Source organism: Kogia breviceps, chromosome 15, assembly GCF_026419965.1.
Source record: "Kogia breviceps isolate mKogBre1 chromosome 15, mKogBre1 haplotype 1, whole genome shotgun sequence".
NCBI lineage: Eukaryota > Metazoa > Chordata > Mammalia > Artiodactyla > Physeteridae > Kogia > Kogia breviceps.
This window is the reverse complement of record NC_081324.1, coordinates 71,387,445-71,404,982: the sequence shown is the minus strand read 5'-3', so window position 1 is coordinate 71,404,982 and position 17,538 is coordinate 71,387,445. Positions and strand designations below refer to the sequence as shown.

The following is a 17,538-nucleotide window of genomic DNA, read 5'->3' as shown; positions in this document are numbered from 1 at the left end:
GGGTCCCCACAGTGGGATGTAGTTGGCAGAGTCACATCCAGGTGACCCAGGTCTTCTGACTCCCAGTTCAGTGCCTCTTTCCATCCCCAAGTTGGGAGACACTGGAGAATCCCTCCTCACAGGTTTCTCAGCACCTTGGGATTTCAGAGGGCCTGACCCAGGATTGGGCAGGGCTGGAGGCAGGGCTCCAGGTCAGGCCGTGAGACAGACCTGGCTTCAAGTCCTGGCTGTGTGACCTACAGGCAAGTTGTATAAACTCTCTGTGCCTCACTTTATCCATCTTTAAAACGGGGATAATAATGCTCTCGTGAGGATTAAATCAGACATTCTATACGGATCACCAGGCACTTCATAGATGCTCTTAGTATACATTCTCTTTTATTCTAATAACAAAAGCAGAATGACAAAACAAAAGGAGAATAACAGAAGCATTTGGTTCACAGTGGCCTCCGCTTCTGCAATGAGAGACAAAGTGTTAGAACAAAGGCCCTGGGTCTGAATCCTGCTGCCTCTGCGTGACCTGGGTCAGGTTAGCTAATGTTTGTGTGTTAGTTTCCCCATCTATAAAATAGGAATAACTTGGGAAATGACCTCATTAATGTCGTGCTTACAAATAGTCCCCGGAACACAGCGAGTGCCCAAAAAAGTGAGGGTAAGCTTTAGTGTCATAAAGCTCCTACTGTGTGCTAGCCCGGCCTGCCCTTTCACCAGTCACATCACATTTAATTCTCAGCACAGCCCCAGGGGGTGATAGGTTCCACTTTACAGATGAGGAAACTGAGGTGCCAGCAGGGGCACGACTCGACCAAGCTCACACTGGATGTGAGTGGCCAGGCTGGGATGAGAATGCAGGTCTGTGTGGCTCCAGAGTGGCACCAACCATAGTCGCTGCCTCTTTGCCGCCCAAATGGGGCGGGATTCCTGGTCCAAAGCTTAGAAAATCACACAGCCCGCAAGGAGCCAGGATGGCACCCTGCCACTGCCACTGTCTCCAAACCACCCCACGGTCCCTCAATCTGTCTGCCTCCAACGTGGACCAAGTTCAAGACCATGTCTGGGGGTCTGCGAGGGGGAAGGTGGTTGAGCTAACTTTGGAAGTCTTCTGCAGCTGCCAGACCCTCTTCCCCCACCCACAGTGCTGATCTGTCCCCAGGGATGGGTCCCCCCCCTCGCAGGAGTGGGCAGCAGCCTCTTTCTTCCTACTGTGAGACCATGCCCTCTTCTGCAGGAGGGGCCCTTCCTCCCCGAACCCATTGTTCAGGCTGAGAACACCCTGGGTGCTGCATTCTCCTCTCCACCACCCACCCCCAGATCCATCCCCAGGACAAGAGGCCCAGAGCCAGGCAGCCACGGGCTCCTCCCTGCAGCCAGCTTCCCAGCTGTGTGACCTCAACAGCAAGGTTACCCTTTGAGTTTCAGGATCCACAGCTGTAAGCAGATGGCCTTCTCTGCTCTGCAGATTTTGGAGTTGAGACAATGCGTGTGTGCAGTCAGGGTGCCGATAGGAAGCAAGTGCTTCCCCCAAACTGAGTACATTAAGGTGAATTTAATAAAGGGCTGTTGACTAAGGCAAGGGAAGGATGCTGGGAGACCCCGGGAAGCATGCAGCACCCCGTGATATTAACATTGGGGAACCAGGAACCGCTATTGCCCCCAGTCTGATCAGGGTGGGAGGGAGAGGTTCCCAGAAGGGGCAGGCTGTGTGGGGAGGGTCCCCAGAGAGAGCTGTGACTGCTATGCCTCTTTCTTAAGGATTTTGGGGCAGCTCCTTATTTTATATCCTCCCCCACCCTTCCCCACTCTCCCTCCCCACTCTCCTTTTCCATCCCCTTAGATCCTTGAGTACCGTCTGAGCGTGCTTGAGATCACCTGGAGGGCTTGATCACCACCCCAGAGTTTCTGATTCAGTAGGTCCAGGGTGAGGCTGAGCATTTGTACCTCTAACCAGTTCCCAGCTGGTGCCAGTGCTGGTGCTTCTGGGCCCCGCCCCGAGGAGCTCTGCTGGTCCCCATCGCACTTACCTCCCACCTCTCTTAGCTTGTAGCTCTTTGGACTAAGGGCCTCTTCAGGGCAGAACTGTCTGACTCCATCCCTGCAGCTCTCTCCACCTTGAACTCAGTATCCGAGGGCTGGTTCTCTTGCCGCCTGCCCAGATGAATTCACCTGCGTTTGTATCACTTGCAACTTGTCCCTGTGGATTGCTGTCCAGACATGTTGATCCGAGGTCAATGCTGAGATAGAGATCAAGATGCAGGAGGTCTATGAGGGCACGCTCTTGGGGTCAACTCCAGGAGAGGTAAGGCAGAGAAGCAGGAGTGGGTGGAGGGAGAAGTTGGGCCCCGATGTGGCCTCCGTGGAAGCCTCAGTCAGCCCTGTGGAGAGCTGGGACGGCCCTTCAGAGCTGTCCCACGTGAGGGCGAGGATGCCGGATCTTCACACCCCACATGCATCTTTCACTGGATGGGCCACCCCGGGAAGGACTGCGACCTTGGGGGAGGCCCTCTGTGCAGCTGAGGTGACCCTGTTTCCTAAGGGACAGCAGCTCTCCCAGCAGCTGGCAGCCTCCGGTCCTCATGGGATCTGAGTGGTGCATTGCGGCATCTGCGCCATCATCAGAACTTTCTCATAGCCCCCACCGCCATCCTCTCCCCACCCCTGAGTCCCATGGCCCCTGTACCCCACACTGTTCCTTCCTTTCCAGCCCCAAACCAGAAAGCCCTCTTGCTATCACTCAAACACACAGAGCCCCCAGTAAAGATACCTGCCCATGGTTTTGCCACCGGCTGACCTCTGAATCTTAATTTTGCTTGGCCAGGCCATCCTGCAACACAGAGAAGTCAAAGCCCCCAGGCCCCATCCTCTTTGTACTACATCAGTGTTATCTTCCACATGTGATGGTTAGGGATGCCCCAGGCCTTCCAGAGAGAGGGAGAGGGGAAGACGGCAGATGTATTCGTCTGCTCGGGCTGCCATAACAGGTACCACTTGGTGGATTAAACAACAGAAATTTGTTTTCTCACAGTTCTAGAGGTTGGAAGTCCAAGATCAAGGTGTTGGCAGGATTGGTTCCTTTTGAGGGCCGGGCGGGAAGGGTCTGTTCTGGGTCTCTCTCCTCGGCTGTTGACGGCTGTCTTCTCCCTGTATCTTCACATGGTCTTCCCTCTGTACCTGTCCATGTTCAAATTTCCTCTTCTTGTAAAGACCCCAGATGATACCAGATGAAGGCTCACTCGAATGTCCTGATTTTAACTTAATCACTCTGTAAAGATCTCATCTCCAAATACTGTCACATTCTGAGGTCCTAAGGGATAGGATTTCAACATGAATTTGGTGGGGGGGCCGGGGAGGGACACAGCTGAGCCCATAACATTAGGGGAGGTGACAGTTTACAGGATTGGAAAGCAGGTGACAAGGAAAAGGAATGGAAAGAGGTTAAGGCATCCTGGGCAGGTCTTTGAGGCCAGAGGGGTAGTGCCAGCCTAAGGGCCCCTACTAGTTGCTAGCAGAGCCGGAAGTTAAAGCTGAAGGGTCTTTCACATATCCTGAGAAAGCTCACAGCCTCCTTTTGTGGAGGGAGCCGATGAGACCTGGTGGTCTCTGCGCTAACAGTGGGGAAAGAGGCAGGCTGGCAGCAGGGCCTCTGCATCAGAGCCACTCCAGAGGGTGACAGGCAGATGGCCGCCTCCAAGGAACAGGAGGACGCTGGCAGGAGGGCTGCGACCTGCTTAAGAGAGGGCTGGCCCTCTGGAAAGAGCTGAGGCCTGCCCTGAAATGGAGTGGTCACGCTTCGGCACTCCTCCCACCCCCCAAGAGCTGTCCTGCTGCTGCAGGGAACGCCAGCCCGGCAGAACCAAATGTTCCTGTGCTGGGTCAGTGAGCTGCAAAAGCTCACACACACTCCTGTGTGTTTCTCCTTTGCTCTCACCTGTCCCCACACAATACTCCTGACACCAGACTGTGGGTTTTCTGCGCAACGAACAATCCCCTGACGCCAGCTGAGCGTCCTACAATTAACTCAGTTCTGACACCATCTATCGGAGATGGCATCCGATCCCCCAGGTTAAGGGCTCAGTCCCACGAGACTGACCCCCCCCCCCAATTTCAGGTACCAGTTGCAAATTTCAGGTTGTTCCTTGTACTTCTGGCAGACCTGCTGTAAATCAGGGCTCTCACCTCCTAATCCATCACAGTGCGAGTTAGGGTTTCAGCATATGAATTTTGGAGGAACCTAAACAGCCCATTGCAAGGAGTATCCTCCTTCCGCTGTCTCAGTTTCCTCCTCTGTGAATGGAGAGGGTATTACTGTGAAGTTCTTGTGATGATCCAGTGAGGTGAGGCAGGCAGGAGAGAGCTTTGCAAACTGTGACACACTCAGCACTTGCTAGTACTCGCTTATTCCATCCCACCTGCTTGTAACCCCAACCTCAACCTCACCCCCTGTAGGCTGCCCTTGGTGGCCGTGTTTCCTCTGCAAGGTTAATTTTGTTTATTGTTTTAAACTTGGTTTTACCTGCATACATGTGTTTGATGGCAGGGACGTGGGATGCATGGACCAGATTTGACTTGTTGATGGGCAGCAAAGAGGTCATGGTCATCATTATTAAAATGTTACTATTTATTGAGCACCTACTATGTATCAGGCATTATGCTGAGTGCTTTACCTATACTTCCTCATTTAAACCTCCCCTTAGGAAGTATGCATTCATCCAACAGATACTTATTGAGTGCCTACTATGTGCTCTTCTAGGTCTTAAGAATAGGGCGGTAAGTGATGCATATGGGTCATGGAAGTCAAGAGATGCCAAGGAAGAAGCAAAATACATAGCATGCTAGGGGCAATAAACACTATGGAGAGAAATAAGCAGAAAAGGGGTATGTTGAGTGCTGGCTGGGGTGGGGTTGAGATTTTAAATAGGATGATCAGGGATGGTGACATTTGAGTGAAGAGTTGAACCGTGTAGGTTTCTAGGGAAAAAGCATTCAGTAAAGGGAACAGCGAGTGTGAAGGCGTGAGGTGAGACCATGCCCTCTGAGCTGGGCAGACAGCAAGGAGATATGGGGTATGTGGAGTGAGTGATGGGACCAGTGGGGGAGGAGGTTGGGAGGACAGTGATGGACCCAGGTTATGTGGAGCCTTGTGGGCCATCGTGAGCACTTGGGTGGTCACTCCAGGTGAGATGGGAGCTACGGGAGAGCTCTGAGCACCGGAGGGATGGTGGTCGGACTTACCTTGTTTTTTCTAACTAGAAAATATTTATTTATACTACATTAACACATACGTGCTTCTTAAAATTGTGGTAAAATACAGAGAACAGAAAACTCAACATCCTTCACCATTTTTAAGTTCAGTAGTGTTAAGTATGTTTACATTATTGTGTAGCCAGTGTCCAGAACTCTTTTTATCTTGCAAAACTGGAATTCTGTACCCATTAAGCACTAACTCCCCACTTTCCCCTCGTCCCCACCCCAACTTCTGGCAGCCCCATTCTACTTTCTCTATGCATTTGACTACTTTAGGTGCCTCATATAAGTGGAATCCTACAGTATCGGCCTCTTCGTGCCTGGGTTATTTCACTTAACATGATGTGCTCAAAGGTTCAGCCGTGTTATAGCTTGTGTCAGAACTTCCTTCCTTTTTAAGACTAAATAATACTCCATTGTATGTATACACTACATTTTGTTTATCTATCATCCATCGATGAACCCTTGGGTTGTTTCCCCCTTTTGGCTATTGTGAATTACACTGCTATGAACATGGGCATACAAACCTCTCTCTCTGTATATAATATCTAAATATAAGATCATGTCATCTGGAAAAAGAGACAATTTTCCTTCTTCCTTTCCAGTGTGAGTCCCTCTTTTGTTTCTTTTCTTGCCTAATATAGCTGGCTGACTTCCAGTGCTATGTTAAATAGAAGAGGTAAAAGCAGGCGTCTTTATTTTGTTTCTGAACTTATAGGAAAAGCTTTTTCAGCCTTTCACCACCGAGTATGATGGTAGCCATGGGCTTTTCTTATACAGGCTTGACTCGGAGATAATGCAGGTTTGGTTCCAGACCACCACAATAAAGCAAATAGCACAGTAAAATGAATCACGTGAATTTTTTTGTTTCCCAGTGCATGGAAGTGTTATGTTTACACTATGCTATAGTCTATTAAGTGTCTATTAGGTTATTCAATCTATTAGTATCCAGTTGTTCATAGTATTCTCTTATAATCCTTTTTATTTCTATGGCGTCCCTTGTAATGTCCCCTCTTTCTATTCTGATTTTAATTATTTGAGTCTTCTCTCCTTTTTTCTTTTTAAAAAAATAAGTATTTATTTATTTACTTACTTATTTATTTTTGGCTGCGTTGGATCTTCGTTGCCGCGCACGGGCTTTCTCTAGTTGCGGAAAGCAGGGGCTACTCTTCATTGCCGTGTGCGGGCATCTCATTGCGGTGGCTTCTCTTGTTGCGGAGAGCACGGGCTCTAGGCGCGTGGGCTGCAGTAGTTGTGGCTCGCGGGCTCTAGAGCACAGGCTCAGTAGTTGTGGCGCACGGGCTTAGTTGCTCCACGGCGTGTGGGATCTTCCCCGACCAGGGATCAAACCTGTGTCCCCTGCATTGGCAAGCAGATTCTTATCCACTACGCCACCAGAGAAGCCCTCTCCTTTTTCTTAGTTAGTCCAGCTTAAAGGTTTGTAAATTTTGCTGATTGTTTGAACCAACTCTTGCTTTTGTTAATTTTTTCTGTTCTCTATCTTGTTTATTTCTAATCTTAGTTTTCCTCTGCTAGCTTTGGGTTTAGTTTATTCTCCTTTTATAGTTCGTTAAGGTGTAAAGTTAGATTGCTGATTTGGGATCTTTATTCTTTAACATATTTCCAACTGTAAATTTCCCTCATCACTGCTTCCCTTTCATCCCATAAATTTTTTGCATGTTGTGTTTTCATTTTCTTTTGTCTCAAGATGTTTGTTGATTTTTCTTGTGATTTCTTCTTTGACTCATTGTTTAAGCATGTGTTTAAATTTTCATTTATTTCTGGATTTCCCAGTTTTCCTTCTGCTGTTGATTTCTAGCTTCATTCCATTGTGATCGGAAGAGATACTTTCTTTGATTTCAGGCTTTCTAAGTTTATTAAGACTTGTTTTGTGTCCTAACACACTAATCTGAAGACTATTCCATGTACACTTGAGAAAAGTGTGTATTCTGCTCTTGTTGATTGGATAGTTCATGTGTCTGTTAGGTCCAGTTGGTCTGTAATGTCGTCCAAGTCCTCTGTTTCCTTATCGACCTTCTATCTGGCTGTTCTGTTGACTTACCTTTTAACAAGATCCTTCTGGACACGTTAAGACAGCCTCTAGGATGTAGATGCAGGGAGACCAGTGAGAGGTTATAGTGTCAATCTAGAAGAGATATGACTTGGACCAGGATCACTTGCACTGGTGGAGGGGAGGAAAAATGGTTGGACTCTGAGTCTGTTTCGATGGTGGAGCCAACAGAGTCAGTAAAACGATCCTGTAGAAATTGGAGCTAGGTAAAGGAGTTTGCCTAAGCTCCTACAGCTAGTAAGTGGCTGAGCCAGGATTTGAACCCAAGTCTGTTTGGCTCCCAATTCTTGGCTCTTGATTACTCACTGTGCTTTTGAAAGTACTCCCGATCCAGCTGCCTGGACACCCACCGCCATGCCTCCCTGCCAGTCCACTGTTGCCACTATTTGGCCTGAACTCACTCTCTCTGCCTCTGTTCCCAAAGGATGTCCAAGTCTAGGTGCTAGGAGCAGAGAAGAGAGGGAGGCAGGTACCTGAGGCTGAGGAGGGCAGAGAGGGGGACAAATGCTCTGAGACCATGTGGGCTTAACAGCATGTTGTAGAAGGGGCTCAACCCCTGGAGTCGGATAAACCTGGGTCCAAGCCCTGAATCCACTCCTCACCAGCTGTGTGACTCTGGGCAGGTTGCTCCGCCTCTCTGTGCCTTTGTTTGCTCCAGGGATCATTATGCCGCTGCTCCGTTTACCCACGATTATAGTGACAAGAAAGCATGTTTTTCAACTAGAATATTCTACCAAAGCAGAAGTCAATCATGATCTTTCAAGCCACTCATTCCTCAGACAGAACTGTTTTGAACACCTACTGTGTGCTGGAACCACAGTTGTTAAGCAGGGAGACACGGAGTGCTTGCCCTCATGGGGTCCACAGCTTGTCAGGGGGGACAGGTGCTGACAAAATCATCACAAATCTGATGGATGTTGCAAAAGCAGCCACTGTGGGCCCCCAAGCAAGGAAATTTAATCTTAACAGGGATGTTTCAGGCAGGACCAGAATAACGGTAAAGGAGGCCAGGGGTGAGGTTCTCGGCAGGACAGTGATCTGCATGCAGCTAACGTTTATCGCAGGTACACTGCGCACCAGGCTCTGTACTCAGCACGTGGGGTGCATTACCTTGTGCAGTCCTCCCATTGCCCCTTGTAGGTGCTGCTCCTACAAGCCCTTTACTCAGTGAGAAAACTAAGGTTCGGAGAGGCGACATGATTTGCCTGAGGAAATACAGCTAGTAGCTAGAGGGGTCAGGATATGGCAGCTGGAGCCAAAATGAGAAACATTTTTATAAGTTGGAATTCCAGCTCTGCTGCTTCCTAGCCGTATGGCCTTGGGTGGGCTAGTTCATCTTCCTGAACCTCAGTTTCCCCATTTGTAAGTGGGACCAGTTCCACAGGCTCAGTTAGATAGTTTTCAGACTTTGAAATGCTGCTGGCAAAACCAGGCTTAGAGCTTGCTGGGCTTAGTGGCTGGGAGCTGTTCACGGTGCGGGTGCTGACCTGGTTGTGTCTGGGGAAGTGCTGTGTCAGCTCTCAGGTTGTCACTGCCATGTGTTTTTCTGGAGAACATGGCCAAGAATGCTTTGGGTTCTGTCTTCCCCTCCAGAAGGCAATCAGAAGGAAGGGAGAGAGGGGCACTGAGAGCCTGAGACCGCTCTCAGACAGGTGTGTGGATGGGCTGGCCAGGCCGAGTGTAGGTGGGCTGCAGGGCAGCCAGAAGGGAGTAGGGGTTCATCGATGGGGGTGGATTCCAGATCCCCATGTCACAGCCGCAGAGATGTAGAGCTGGGACCAGGTTTTGAGGTCATCTCTTCTGACCTTCTCAACCTCCAGGTGGGCAAACTGAGGCCTTAGAGGGGAGAAACACTTTGCTAAAGTACTACAGTGACTCTAGACACAGTGGGGCCCAGAATCCAGCAAAGCAGAAGGGCATTCAGGCCCCCAGAGGGCCACCTCCATAAGCAGAGGCATGGCTACCCTTTCAGCGCTGTGTCCCCTGTGCCTGGCGCATCACAGGTATTCAATAAATATTTGTTGAATGAGTGAATGTAGTATGAAAAACACACAACCTGGGGAGTCAGACCCAGCTTGGATTCTCTCTCCACTCTGGGCCAGCTCTATGTTTCTGGGTGAATTTCTACACGTTGCTAAGCCTCTGTTTCCCAAAATAAGATCACAAATTCAGCTGGTAGGTACCTGAGCAGGGATTTGAACTGTGGTCTCCAGGATTCCAGGGCTGATTTTTCATACTACACCTTCCTGTTTTTTTTTTTTAATATACCCGTTTCATTCATTCATTCATTCATCCACTCACTTAGAAAATATTTATGGAGACCTACTGTGGACCAGGCACTGTTCTAGGCTCCATGGATACAGCCATGAAAAAAAGGCAGACAAGGCCCTGCCCTTGGGGAAATTATATTGTAGAAGATGGAGACAGACAGTAAACAAATAGGACAGGAAGTACTCTGAAGAAACCGTAACAGGGGATGGAAGGAGTTAGAGGTGGGATGCCTTAGATGATGTGGACAGTCAGGAAGGAGAGGACATTTTTCGTGACACCTCAAGAGAAGCCCACTATGCAGAGAGCCTGAAAAAATAATTCAGCGTGAAGTGTGGAGCTATCAGAGGCCACAGGCCCTAGCCCTACAGAAAACACAGCAGGGAGGATGTGGAAGGAACCACATCCCAATGCAGCCTGAGAACACCATGGGGGACGATGTAGCCCTTTGAGGTGTCCACACCCCGAGTGGGTTTGGGTCTCCCCCTCTGGTGCCTCTGCCTTCCAGGTGAAGCAGATTATGGAGGAAGCCGTCACGCGCAAGTTTGTCCACGAAGACAGCAGCCACATCATCTCTTTCTGTGGTGAGTTAGTGGCCCGTGGCCTTGAAAAGCGGCTTTTTTTCCCCTCTGTGGGCTGCCTCGGGGATGTGGCCTCTTTATTTGAGCAAAGTTCTCATGTCATTCTTCTGCTTTTTAACTGCGAAGTTATTTTTGGATTCTAAAGGGACTCCATTAGGGAATTTGGAAGTAGAGAAAACATTTGGAAGTAGAGAAGAAATTAAGAATGACTTCTGCACCCCGGGAAAAGGTAATCATGGTTGACCCAGAAGGATGCCTTCCCTCCCGTGGGTTCCGTTCGCACTGTCCCTACCCCAAGCGACCAAGGGTCTTGCATCTAAGGGATGGGCTCTACATCCTTTCCTCACCCAGGTAAAGAGAGGGGATGAATGAGGACTTAAAAAAATAATAATAAGGAATCAAGAGCCATGGACACATCCCGAGGGACCTCTTCGAGCTGGCTCAGCAAAGGAGGCAGGCTCAGAGCATGACTGAGACTTCTCTCCTTGAACCTGCGAGGCCCACAGGGTTCCAGAAATAACCTCGCTGCCAGGTTCTTACTGTACTTTCACAATGGCTAGAGACAGGTGTCTTACCGTGTCCCTGAAGTCAGGATTCAGTGCATAAGCAGTGTGTACGTATACGTGGGAGTGTTTCTTTCTCCCTGAAACCCTTTTTATTTCGTGATTAGAGTCTCATAACAAAGGACAAGCTGTCATGCCCCCCTCACAGTCTTGGCCCTATAGATGGGCCCATCATCTTCCATCCAGATGGCCGGGGACACCATCTGTGGGCCCGCAGCTGGCCGAGCACATGCCATGACCTGGGAGACCACTGACGTCAGCTCAGCCCCTTGCAGCCCACCTCTGTTCACATCCCACCTCTGCCACTTCTTGGTTGGGTGACCTTGGGCAAGATATTATTTTTTTAGGTGGTAATGCATTTATTTAAATATATATATATATATATATATTTTGGCTGCGCCTCCTGGCTTGTGGGATCTTAGTTCCCTGAGCAGAGATCAAACCTGGGCCCATGGCAGTGAAAGCGCTGAGTCTTAACCACTGGACCACCAGGGAAGTCCCAGAAATATGTTTTATGTATATATTGGGTTGACCAAAAAGTTCATTCGGGTTTTTCTGTAAGATGTTACGTTTATATAAAAATACACATTTATGCGTGCACATATATATAAACACATACATATATATGGGAATAGATATCTCTCTATATAAATATAGATATATATCTCTGGCTTTCTTTTTTCTCCTGGACATTTTTATTTGCAGAAGGCATGATATGCATGTCTATTTTGGGACTCACTAGCATACCTACCAATTAAAGACTTAGAAGACTAGAGAGTGATAAAAATCATAATAATTCTCTAACTCTGATCAGAGTTTGGGGGTGAGAGAAATCTGCTGGCTCTGAATGAAACCTGAGGGATGCCCTGAGGTTTCTTTTGTCCATTGTTCCCTATGAGCCATTGTCGGAAAGAATGGAATAATGTCTACCAAGCCAGAATGGATCATGAACTTAATCAGTATAAAGAAATGAAAGTTCTGGGTATGTAAGCAAAAATGAAAATATTTTAGAGATCATCACCCAGAATATTTTAAATCCATGAGCAGATGAGGCAACATGTGAACAATCCTTCAAAGCCGAGTCGTTTCTAACAACAACAAAAACAACACAAGCAATTAAACCGAAACCTCTCAGTATTTCTCCTTGCACATGGCATGACCTTGGCCAGGCTCTTGAGTTCTGGTGTCCTCTTCTGAAATGACAGTAACTAGAACACTTGCTTCATGAGTTTTGCCATGGGGATCAGGGAAGGTGAACCTTAACACTGGTCTGACACCCAGTAGGTACCCAAGAAGGGGTAGCTCTTATTATAAATTCACATTTTCCCACAAACATTGATGATGCTCCAGTGCATACCAGAGAGCTCCCAGTCTGCTGTGTAAGACGGAAAGTAAGAAGATAAATAAAGGCTGCTGAGAGTATCAGATATAAGATAGGGGCCATCAGAATGGCCTGCACAGGGTCTGTTTCTTAGAAGGGAACACTGAGGACCAGAGGGGGAAAGTTATTTGCCTAAGGTCACACAGCAAGTTAGTGGTAGAACCCAGGCTACACCCTAGGTTTCTTATTTCAGGAGAGCTGGGCAGGGCCTCCAGGGGATACACAGAAATGGGAAGATTATGGCTGAATCCTCTCTTCAAAGGCCCTTTGTGGAGGCACAAATGTGAGCACACCTTGGGTTCAGATGTGGGTTTGAATCCCAGCTCCATCACTTATTTGCTGGGTGGCCCTGGGCAGTTCAGTTTACCTTTGGGAGCCTCAGTTTCCACATCTGAAAAATGGATGGTTTTCCTTTCTGTCTGGCTGTGGCAGAGATCAAATGAGATCCATAATGTTAGCTGTTATTGGAGTCACGGTAGTAATGACAACAGTGTGCTTCCCTAACCGGAATAAAGCTCAGCAGTCACATAGTCCCCTCCCTCATTGACAGGAGTAATAGCTAACATTCGTAAAGCACACACTGTGTGCCAGGCTCTGTGCAAAGTGCTTTCCGTGCATTTTTTCCACCTCATCCTAACAGCAACCTCACGAGGTTAATGTTCATACCATCCCCGTTTTACAGATGAGGAAACTGAGGCACAGGGAGAGGAAGTAATTGCCCCCTGTCACACAGCTGGTTATTGGCCAGGAGAGAATGTGAACGGAGATGATCTGACCTTGGGCAGCAAGCGTGGGTTCACCACTAAGCCCCCCTTGCTCCCTTTTGAGGGGCTGGATGGTGGAGAGGCATATGTGCTTTTTGCTATGATGCTGTCATGAAACTTGTGATTCTGGGGTCCCCGGATCTTCAAGGTACGTGTGTGTGTCTGAAGCTCAGAGCCAGGCTGGGCACTGGGGAGCATGGGCAGGGCCTGCTGATCGTTGTGTCCCTGCAGCGGCTGTGGAGGCCTGCGTCCTGCATGGCCTGAGGAGGCGGGCGGCTGGCTTCCTGCGCAGCAACAAGATCGCAGCTCTCTTCATGAAAGTGGGCAAAAGCTTCCCGCCAGCAGAGGAGCTGAGCCGCAAGGTGCAGGACCTGGAGCAGCTGATTGAGAGCGCGTAAGTGCTGAGAACGGGGTACAGGCTAGGGTACCCCCAGAGGATAGCCCCTGCTCCTCCCCGGGCTCTGTGAGAGCCTGCACCTCCTTGCACCCTCTCCACTCTCCATTCTGCTCCTCAAACCCGCCAGATTCTTTCACACCCCAGGTCCTTTGCACACACTGTGCCCTCCACCCAGTTCACACCCCTCATCTTCCATGGCTGGTTCCTTGTCATCCTCAGGCCTTCCCCTCACTAATGGTAAATTCCAACCCTCACCCCATTTCTCTTTTATATCCCTCTGTTTATTGTCTTCCCAGTTGTTATCACCATCTGTAATTTATTCATTCATTCGTTTACTGCTTACTTGATTGTTGTCTGTCTCCCCCACTTGACTCTGAACTCCTTGAGGGCAGGCAGCTGCACCTGTGCTGTCCCCCATTAGGTCCCCAGGGTCTGAGACAGTGCTCAGCACCTGGGAAATGCCCAAGAAACAACTGTAAGATGAATAAGTGCCTACTCTGAGCCAAGCCTGTGCCAAATGCAGGAAGGTCAAAGTTTAACATAACCAACGTGGTCTCTGTCTGCGTGGACAGATGCTCACAGTGAAGCAGCCATTGAAGGAGATGTTGTCTTAGTAGCTGATTGTGTGTACTGGGGGGAGGCTCATGGCCTGAGAGTGTGTACATGAGGGCCTTCCACCCGGGCCACCCCCAGTGTGCCAACTGCACAGCCAAACCCCCTACCTGGAGCCTGGCCAGGGATGGCAAATAGGTTTCAAACCCATTTAGTCCTAGTGGCTGGCTGCACAGAGAGTTGTGTTGTGAAAGATTCTGGAGCTGTGAGTGGGCTTCATGGGAAAGAGGGCATGGATTGATTAGCCATGCCTGTTATGGGCAACAGAAGGGAGAGAGAGGCATGCATGTCATATGTTTGCCCTCTCTGCCATGAGTGGTTACTGTACTTCACTGGATGAGAAATGGCCCTTTCCTTGCCCTTTAGGCCCTGCCAGCCCCGGGCTGCTGGCCAGAACTGCATGATGGGTAAAGCTATGGATCTGGCATTGCCAAGTCCCATTTGGAATCTGACTCCTCCGCCACCTGGTCTTTAGGTGCCTTCCAGTCCATCTGCTAAATTCCCAGGTGTTTGCTGATAACTTCTTAAAAGGGATGGATTTCCATGGATCTTCCATAACATTGGGAGCAACTTTCTAATGGAGGAATGAGAGATGTCCATTCCAGGTGTCCATTCATTCATTTGTGCAATCATTCATTCATGGACATATTTACTGAGCCCTTTATATATGCCGGGCACTGTGCTGGGCCCTGGAGGTACAGGCGTGAAAAAGGGCCAAGGCTTGCCACTTGGTAGACTCAATATTTTATTTTAAAAGCAGTCGAGTTGCATTGTCCATACCCTCGAGGTCACAGCGTGGAGGGGAAGACAGAGAACTGAGTGGGAAGTTAAGCTGCGGAGGTTGAGGGAACACAGAGGAGGGGCCCCTCCCCAGCTTCAGCTAGTACAAGAGGGCTTCCTGTAGGAGGGGGTGCCCTCGCTGAGACCTCAAGAGTGAGAAGGAGTCAGCCAGGGAATAGGGTAGGCGGAGGAAGCCTGGAAGAAGCAGCAGCTCACAGAAAGTCCTCAGATGAGAGCTTCGCAGCCTCAGGGATCCACAGATCTCTCTGTCTGGCTGGATCTGGGGTCAGAGGCAGAGAGTGGTAAGGAGGTGGCTGGAGAGGCAAACGGGCAAGGTCATGGAGTGCCCTGCTAGCCATGTTAAAAATCTTCCTTCTCCAGGGCAATGAGGAGCCACCAAAAGATCTATAATCCGAGACTCTTCTTGGCCAGCACTCCTTTCCAGCCGAGAGAGAGAGAAAGTAAGAGAGAGACAGAAATTTCAATAGGGGCAAGACAGGAATAAAGACACAGACCTACTAGAGAATGGACTTGAGGATACAGGGAGGGGGAAGGGTAAGCTGTGACAAAGTGAGAGAGTGACATGGACGTATATACACTACCAAACGTAGAACAGATAGCTAGTGGGAAGCAGCCACATAGCACAGGGAGATCAGCTCGGTGCTTTGTGACCACCTAGAGGGGTGGGATAGGGAGGGTGGGAGGGAGGGAGACGCAAGAGGGAAGAGGTATGGGAACATATGTATATGTATAACTGATTCACTTTGTTATAAAGCAGAAACTAACACACCATTGTAAAGCGATTATACTCCAATAAAGATGTTAAAAAGGAAAATTTCAATATTAGAATCTGGCTCACCCATCAACAGTGTATGAAAGTGTCAGTTTTACCACATCTTCACACTCACTCGGTATTATTTTTTCAACTCTTTTCCTATTCTCCAGGAGCAATATGGGCTCTTGTTGTTGTTCTAATTGCCATTCGTTGATTTCTTAGAGAAGTTGGACACTTTACCATTTGCATATTGATCCTGTTGGATTTCCTCTTTTGTGAATGTCTCTTCTCTTCCTTTACTGGTCTTGAAGGCGAAACCAGATCCAGGGCCTCCAGGAGAATGTGCGAAAGCTGCCAAAACTTCCCAACCTGTCCCCACTCGCCATCAAGCACCTGTGGATCCGTACAGCCTTGTTTGAGAAGGTCCTGGACAAAATTGTTCATTACCTTGTGGAAAACAGCAGGTGAGCGGAAGACACCTGGGTGCGCTCTGCCGCCACCTGCTGGCCTTCTTAGGAATTGCACCCGCTCACACAAAGCTGCTTACCCTTTGCCCCCTTGATATACACTTGATGTGAAAGTGATTAAATAAGGGCCTTCTGGATGTTTGACTCTGAACTAGCCTGGCTTAGACCTTGGGAAGATTTGGGTGCTTAATAGCAATGCAGGGTCTTCGGAATTGGGGTGGGGTATAAGGATCTTGCAATCTTAGAGACGTTCCTTTTCCCATGAATGAAGCCCACAGTCTATTCACTATGTGGCCCTAGGAGACTCACTTAGCTTCTCTGTGCCTCTGTTGTCTCTTCTGGTGAATGGGACAGGATGGGAATTGCTGCCACTCTGGAGAAGAGGTGAGAAAAGGAGTTAGTGAGTACACAGCATTTTGGAAATGCATAGTGATATTTTTTACATTTTCTCTCCTAGCTCAGATTGACATGGTATAAAGGTTTTACAGTGTAAGTCCTCTTGGCAAACATTCATCCATGCATCCATTCATTCCCCCAATAAATATTTAATGAGCATCTACTATGTGCCAGGCACTAACCTAGATGTTGGGGATACATTGGTCTTGCCCGGATATTATGAAAAGAACAGTGGGGAGCTACTGAAGGATCTATGATCTGAGACTCCTCGTGGCCAGTACACCTTTCCAGCAAGAGAGACAGAGAGGATGGAAGAAGAAGGAAATATATCTGAGAATCTTTCTATCTTTCAGTATGTGAAAATGCCTGTTTAACCACATCCTCACAGAGTGGGTATCATTGTTCTCATCTTTTATTCTTTGCCTGTTTGCTAGGAAAATATGTATGAAAGTACAAACCGAAGTCCTTCCCCTCATGAAGCTCGCATTGTAGCAGGGAAAACAGGCAAATAGTAATTGTGATAATTTGTGATGAGTATACCAGGACAGGTGGGTGGTGTTTAATTTCCTCTGGGTGGTCAGGGAAAGTATCCCAGAAGATGGGATACTGTGAAACAGGGTGGGGAAGAGTGTTTCCAGCAAAGGGAACAGCAGGTGCAAAGGCCCGGAGGCAGGAGAGGAACTGAAAGAAATCCAGGCTCTGGAGTTCCAGTTCACCTATTCACCTTCTAGTAAATTATAACACATCTCTGCCCCCTGTCTTGTTATGGATCCAGGGTCTCTGTAGTTAATTGCCTTTGGTATATGACCTTGTGTTTTCCCGCTGAAAAAGTTGGTCATATTTATTTAGTAATTTATTTGAGCAGCAATACCAACGTACTATTTCTTCATTAACACTGTATTTTGAATTTTAAGTTCACACAGAATTGAAACAGTAGTACAGAGGGTTCTTGCCTACCCTCAATGTTAACATCCTACATAACTGTAGTTCAAATCTTAAAACCAAGAAATTGCCATTGACGCAATACTATTAAACCAACAGTACTGGTACATTTTTTTTTTTTTGCTATATAATACTATGAAATTTTAACACATGCATAGTTTCATAAAACCAACACCACACTCAGGCTATAGAACTGTTCCAAAGAAACCCATCACCTGGAAGAAACTCCCTGGGGCTACCCTATATAGTCACATCTTGCTCCCAACCTACCTACTATTTTAAGGCATTATTTCCAGGTTA

The 17,538-nt window shown here is 48.3% G+C and overlaps 1 protein-coding gene across 7 annotated transcripts in view; it reads left to right on the top strand.

Annotated features, from left to right (window-relative positions):
- Nucleotides 1–17,538, top strand: part of SGSM1 (small G protein signaling modulator 1) — an 85,476-nt gene that overhangs the window by 16,477 nt on the left and 51,461 nt on the right. For all 7 annotated transcript variants that reach the window (XM_067014271.1, XM_067014266.1, XM_067014270.1 and 4 more), the window contains 3 exons: nt 10,089–10,164; nt 13,101–13,263; nt 15,745–15,897. In XM_067014271.1, coding sequence (XP_066870372.1) covers nt 10,089–10,164; nt 13,101–13,263; nt 15,745–15,897 — 392 coding nt within the window. The remainder of the gene's footprint in view (nt 1–10,088; nt 10,165–13,100; nt 13,264–15,744; nt 15,898–17,538) is intronic.